Source organism: Carlito syrichta, unplaced genomic scaffold (assembly GCF_000164805.1).
Source record: "Carlito syrichta isolate Samal-C Ts95f unplaced genomic scaffold, Tarsius_syrichta-2.0.1 Scaffold305575, whole genome shotgun sequence".
Classification (NCBI taxonomy): Eukaryota; Metazoa; Chordata; class Mammalia; order Primates; family Tarsiidae; genus Carlito; species Carlito syrichta.
Window position 1 is genome coordinate 22,525 of NW_007249671.1, and position 6,359 is coordinate 28,883.

Here is a 6,359-nt window from a genome sequence, read left to right on the forward strand (position 1 = left end):
CAAGGAAGGACAGAGCCCCGACCTATGCAACTCTCCCGCTCCGAGTCTTTGCTCCAGCCGGTAGTGGCCTGGATGCTAAGGACCCCCCAAGGACTTGCATGAGTTCCCATGAGAGTGCAAAGCTGGGCCGTCTCCTCCCACCACACGTGCTAGCCTGGCTCGGCCTTCCTTCCCTGACAATGGGCGTCTCTGCAGAAGTTCTCTCTTTGGCTCCCTGCGTCCCTCCTCTGCAACTCCCGCCTCCTCTCATCCTCTGAGAAGCTAAACTGGGCGTGGGTGCGCACCCCGGAGGAGTTGCCCTGGTCGCGGTGGCGGCCAGTAGCGCTGCACCGGAGCCCCCAAACTCCTAGCAACTTCCCAGACTCCGCGCGCTCGGCGCTCTCCGGCCTTTGGCGCCTCTTAGGGCGCTCGGGCGGCCGCAGAGTGGCTGGACTGAGCGGGGACTGGGCGGTAACCCTCCGGCAGTGCCTGGGCGCTCAGGGGCGGTGCGCAGGGCAGAGCCTGGCTGTGGCGAGCTGAGGCGGCGGCCCCGACCAGGACTCCGGTGTGAGGATGGCGACGGCAGGGTCCCGACCCCACCTGGGCTCGCCAAGGCGGGCGGTTAGGCACTTGTCCCAAGCTGCCTCCTCGGCGCCATGGGTCCCCGTACTTTGCGGCAGGAGCCCGGAGCTGCCCATGAACCTGGACGGTTGCACTTTCGGGCCAACTGCTCAGGCAATCCCTCTGCAGGTGGACATGGCCATGGCCCTGCAGCGCGTGAGGTTTGCCAAGAAGTACGGAAAGAACTACCTCTGCCTCCTGCAAGCGGTCTTGGTCGCAGGTAAGTCCCTTCCTCGCACTAGCCCTAGCGTGCTCTTTCCTCTCCTCACCCACACCCTCCCCAGCCTGCCCAGCGAGCACACTTTGTCACACCCCGCGCGCGCACACACGCTTCCCTACTGCAGTGGCGCTCCCGCCGCGAGCGAGCTCGGCCCTCCTTTCTCTGTTCCTCTGGCCGGCTGCCGCGCTGCAGGCGTGCAGCTCTTGTCCCCGCTCCGACATGGCAGGCGGACCGTGAGAAAGACCGGGAAGCGTTGTGAGAACATCTCTTCCAATAATAGTTCAAATCTCCTCTCTTCTCACCCTTTTCGGTGCATCACGGGAGAAGTGGGAATAAACCGTGTATCTTTTTTTTTTTTTTTTTTTTGAGTTCGAGTCTCACTCTGTCTCCCAGGCTGGAGTGCAGTGGCACCCTCACGGCCACCGCAGCCTCGACCTGTGGGGTCAGGTGGTTCTTCTGCCTCAGCTTTCCAAGTAGCTGGAACTACAGGCACACACCACCACGCCCGGCCAAAAAATTTTTTTTTAATTTAAAAAATTTATTGTAAGGTCTCGCCAACTTGCCCAGGTTGGTGTCGAACCCGTGGGCTCAGGCAGGCCTCTCACCTCGGCCTCCCAAATTGCTGGAATTATAGGCATGAGCCTCCGCACCGGCCTGGACCGTGTATTCTAACTCCGCATCACGCACACCAGAATGCAGCCTCCCCAAGGGCATATTTCCTTTGTAATATTCCCTGAAGCTGGAAAAGTGAGGATTTTGATTTTAAAAATAACTCGTATAGGGGAAACCAAGTCAAAGGGGACTCAAGATTCTGAGAGCGTTTGCACAGCATTTAAAGGAGTTGAGGGAAACAAACTGGTGCCATTGATTTGGGCTTTTCCCCAGATAAAAGCATCCTCCCATTTTGGTCCATGATCTTCTTGCCTCCTGAGGTCCTCACAACAAAAGAGAAGCTCCTGTTTCTCTGGAAGGTCAAACAAAAACAAACTCGATAAACTTGCAAAATCTTTACCGCCGCCGTTGCTGCCACGCTTGGTTAAGTGGTGTGAGTGGTGTAACGTGGACTTGGTCACTTGCAAGTCGTGATACCCTCATGTGCAGGAGAGATAATGCAGCGAGCTCTAGGGCTCCGAAGAGATAAGTTTTTCTGGAACCATTTTGACTGGGGAGTTGGAGCAGCCTGAGAACTGAGTGAGACTCTTAGACCTCTAAGTTAAGCCAGGGCTTTCCAGACAAGATGCTGCGATTGGTGGACACGTCTTCCTGTCCTCCCACAGTAGTTGTGGGTTACTGGGTGCTAAGCCTCGCAATGGGAGTTTTGGTATTCAAAAAATACATGTGGTGGTAATTTCCCACACATCAGATAACCACAACACATGTTCCAAACAGCTTTCCTTGTTCAGGGCTATCTATGAATCTGAAGGAGGCCAGGCAAACCTCCTTAGAATTAGACCAGAGGAGACTATTCAAGGCTGTGTGGTGTATGCATCTGGATGATGCAGAACTCTTTTGGTCTTGACTTGTTATGAGATTATCAATATTATTTTTATATTTAATCATTAAGGAAAGTGTGCAGGCACAGACTTAATGTCTTAAGAGCAGCTGAATGGTTTTTGGAGTCTACAAAAGAATCTTGCTGACACTTTCTGGGCAGTACAGTGGAAAGTACTTTGTATCTTGTTCTTTTTTTTTTGAGTTGGAGTCTCACTCTGTCGCCCAGATGGGAGTGCAGTGGCATACTCCCGGCCACTGCAGCCTCGACCTGCTGGGCTCCGGCTATCCTTCCGCCTCCACCTTCCGAGTAGCCAGAACTACAGGCACACGCTACCATGCCCGGCTATGTATCTTGTTCTTTCTTTTTTTTTTTTTTTGAGTTGTTGTCTCACTTTGTCGCTCAGACTGGAGTGCAGTGGCCGCTCCTGGCCACCGCAGCCTCGACCTGCTGGGCTCAGGCGATCCTCCTGCCTCAGCTTCCCTAGTAGCTGAGACTACAAGCACATGCCACCATGTGTGGCTTATGTTTTAATTTTTGTAGAGACAAGGTCTTGCTATGTTGCCTAGGTTGGTCTCCAACTCCTGGCCTCTATTGATCCTCCCTCCTAGGCCTTCCAAAGTTCTGGGATTATAGGCATAAGCTACCACACTTGGCCTGTGTTTTATCTTCTCATACCTTCGAAGGCTCCTGCTTGTTGTCAGGCCTGCCTCCATTGCTGTGGAATCACAACGCATCACAGCACCTAAATGACACCAGTTGCCTTGCTGGTTTTTTTTTTTTTTTTTTTTTTTGACTCGGAGTCTCACTCTGTTGCCCTGGCTGGAGTGCGGAGGCATGCTCACGGCCACCCCAGTATCGACCTGCTGGGCTCCGGCGAGCCTTCCGCTTCAGCCTTTCAAGTAGCTGGAACTACAGGCGCGCGCTGCCACACCAGGCTCATTTTTTGATTTATTGTAGAGAGAAGGTCTCACCAAGTTGCCCAGGCTGGTTGTGAACCCCTGGGCTCAGGCAATTCTCTCGCTTCGGCCTCCCAAAGTGCTGTGATTACAGGCTGAGCCATCGAGCCCGACCACCTTGCTGAGTTTTTTTTACATTGGCTTGTAGCACTTTTGTGTCTTTCAGAATTTTCAGCAATAACCTCTACCTCTGAGTGGACCAAAATGATGCTCTGGAAGGGATTTACCCATGCTGCCAGAGCACACACTATATGTAATAATTTTAAATGTGAAAATAATTTCACATAATTTTTTTGTGTGTATTCAATTTGAGTTTACTCAAATTCCTGTCAAACCAAAGTGTGTCCATTGCCTTAAGAGACAACATCGGGTTGCCCTCTCAACTTATCTGTAATGTTCACTCTCAATCAGAAGCTTCTTCTCTATACTCAAGTGACAATAGAGTTATACTTTAAAGCTATTTATATGTTAAAAGTATGTTTGCAAAACTTTTTATTGTTACACATAACTTTCTGAATGGTCACTTCAATAATGACTATTTATCGACTGCTCAGGACCAGAAATGATGCTGCAGTGTAATAAGCTAATTACATATGGGTGTGCTGGATCTGCCCTGGGGATTGACTTTACTTAGGGAGTTAGAGGAAGACTTCATGGAGAAATGCATGAATCTTGAAGGATGCATCTTGAAGGATGCATCTTGAAGGATGCATCCAAATGTCCAGTGGACAGCAGGTGGTGATTGAGAGTGGTAGGGATATGTGGGGAGAATGGTATTACAAGTAAAGAAAATAAGATGTGCAAAGAAAAGCAAGAAGAGGAGATCATAGTAGGTTTGGGGAATTATAGGTGCCTTTAAAATGATTGGAGTGTAAAGTATGAAAAGTAGAGGAGATAGATAAATATGCAGGGGCTTGGTCTGGCAAAGCTTTGTCAGGCATATTAAATGGTTTTACTTTGTCTCCAGAGCAATGGGGAGCCATTAGCATATTGTAAGCAGGGGAATGGAGCAAGGCTGCTTCATATGGCTGTACAGGTTGTGCATTGCAAAACACTTAGGCACTTTAGTCACACAGACTACACCATGAATGATGCCCTTGCTAGGATTGTAGAGTGCACAGTATGCACAGTGATCAACAGTGGCTGTGCATGGTGGGACTTTCTGCTTTTATTTATTTTATTTATTTATTTTTTATTTTTATCTTTTTGAGTTGGAGTCTCACTCTGTCGCCCAGACTGGAGTGCAATGGCCGCTCCCGTCCACCGCAGCCTCGATCTGCTGGGCTCTGGCGATCCTTCCGCCTCAGCCTTTCGAGGAGCCGGAATTACAGGCAGGTGCTACCACGCCCGGCTGAGTTTTTGATTTATTGTAGAGATGAGGTCTTGCCTGCCCAGGCAGGTCTCGAACCCGCGGACTCAGGCAATCCACTCACCTTAGCCTCCCAAAGGCACGGGATTACAGGCTGAGCCACCAAGCCCGGCTCACTTTCTGCTTTTATAAAGAACACTTAGTGGTGTGGAGAATTCAGTGTGTGAAGTATGCAGTGGAGAGGAAGAAGACTAGAAATAGGATGATTAGTTAGAAAGCAGTTCATGTAAGTTGGGCATGAGTGGATGAAGGCATGAACTATCAGCCCTGGGAATGGAAGAAGGGGAGAGGCCTGAGAGGAATTGAGAAGTTGAAACTGATTAAATTATTAACTAGTGGCATTTTAGGGACAGGGAGGAGACTAGGTGGATTCCAGGTTTCTGGTTATGGTGACTAGGTGGAAAGAGATACCATTAAGACAGGAAATTGAAGAGGTAGTTTGGGAATCAATTTTGGGTAGGTGGTTTCTGTGGAACATTTGATAGAGCTAGCCAACAGGTCTGGAGCTGGGAAGGAGTAGATCTTATTTCTTACTTTAATTTATACGGTCCATTAAACAACTCTAGGCACTGAAGTTTTTTCCTTAAATCTACTTATCTATGAGCTCTCTTGGTAACTCAGCAAGTCTATTATGGAAGTAGCCACACATTTATTATAAAATTACCTTTCAAACGTGCCTTTTATTTTTTCCCTCACACATTTTCTTACCTGATGATTTAAGAAAGGAAAAAAAGAAAAAAAGTGTTTTTTTACCTTCAGCATAGGAGAAAAGAATGTAAACTATACTGATCTAATGTAACTTCAGATAACTGAGATAAGTAGTAGTGAAAACCTGTTCAATGCAAATTTCATTTCATTCGATTTGAGCTGAAGGAGATGTATAAATCACAACATAAGTTAATTATTCAATGTATATTCCACAAAGATATATTCCAATGATGATGGGTCATCTATCAGGGCCTAACTGTACTGTGAGTGTTCCCACATAATTAATTTTTCTGGGTAACTGAGGTTCAGCACTCTTAGTTGCTTTTCCCCCCACCCTCAAAATGTCTAACCATTTTGAATGAAAGCTTTTCAAAAAGATTATTTACCGGGCTGGGCATGGTGACTCAAGCCTATAATCCCAACACTTTGGGAAGCCTAGGCAAGAGGATTGCCTGAGCTCAGGGGTTCGAGAACTGCCTGGGCAACTTGGCAAGACCTCGTCTCTACAATAAATCAAAAACTTAGCTGAGCGTGGTAGCGCATGCCTGTAGTTCCACCTACTTGGAAGGCTGAGGCAGAAAGATTGCCTGAGCCCAGCAGATCGAGGTGGCAGTGGCAGTGAGCATGCCATTTGCACTCCAGTCTGGGTGACAGAGTGAGACTCCAATAAAAAAAAAAAAAAATTATTTACCTTCCTGATTCCTGAACCTGGAAATAATTGCATCCTCTCCTGATGAGTTAAGATTATTCTTATAATAGTATTGGTTATTTTAATGGGCTGTATACAGGACTGCCTCAAGGACTGTTAAGGGCTGTTTGTTTTTACACTAAATGGGCAAAGATTGCTCCACCTTTAATTTGCTCTGCCTGTTTTTCCTAATTTTTCCATATATTCCCTCTCTGTTAGCTGTCATTTCTTGTAGCTTTTATTATTATTATTATTATTTTTGAGTTGGAGTCTCACTCTGTCGCCCAGACTGGAGTGCAGTGGCCATGCTCCCGGGCACTGCA

At 47.9% G+C, this 6,359-nt stretch overlaps 1 protein-coding gene across 2 annotated transcripts in view; it reads left to right on the plus strand.

The window, feature by feature from the left end:
- Positions 1–609: 609 nt before the first annotated feature.
- Positions 610–6,359, plus strand: part of MCF2 (MCF.2 cell line derived transforming sequence) — a 114,377-nt gene continuing 108,627 nt past the window's right edge. For both annotated transcript variants that reach the window (XM_021714296.1, XM_021714297.1), the window contains exon 1: positions 610–820. In XM_021714296.1, coding sequence (XP_021569971.1) covers positions 676–820 — 145 coding nt within the window. In that variant the 5' untranslated portion in view covers positions 610–675. The remainder of the gene's footprint in view (positions 821–6,359) is intronic.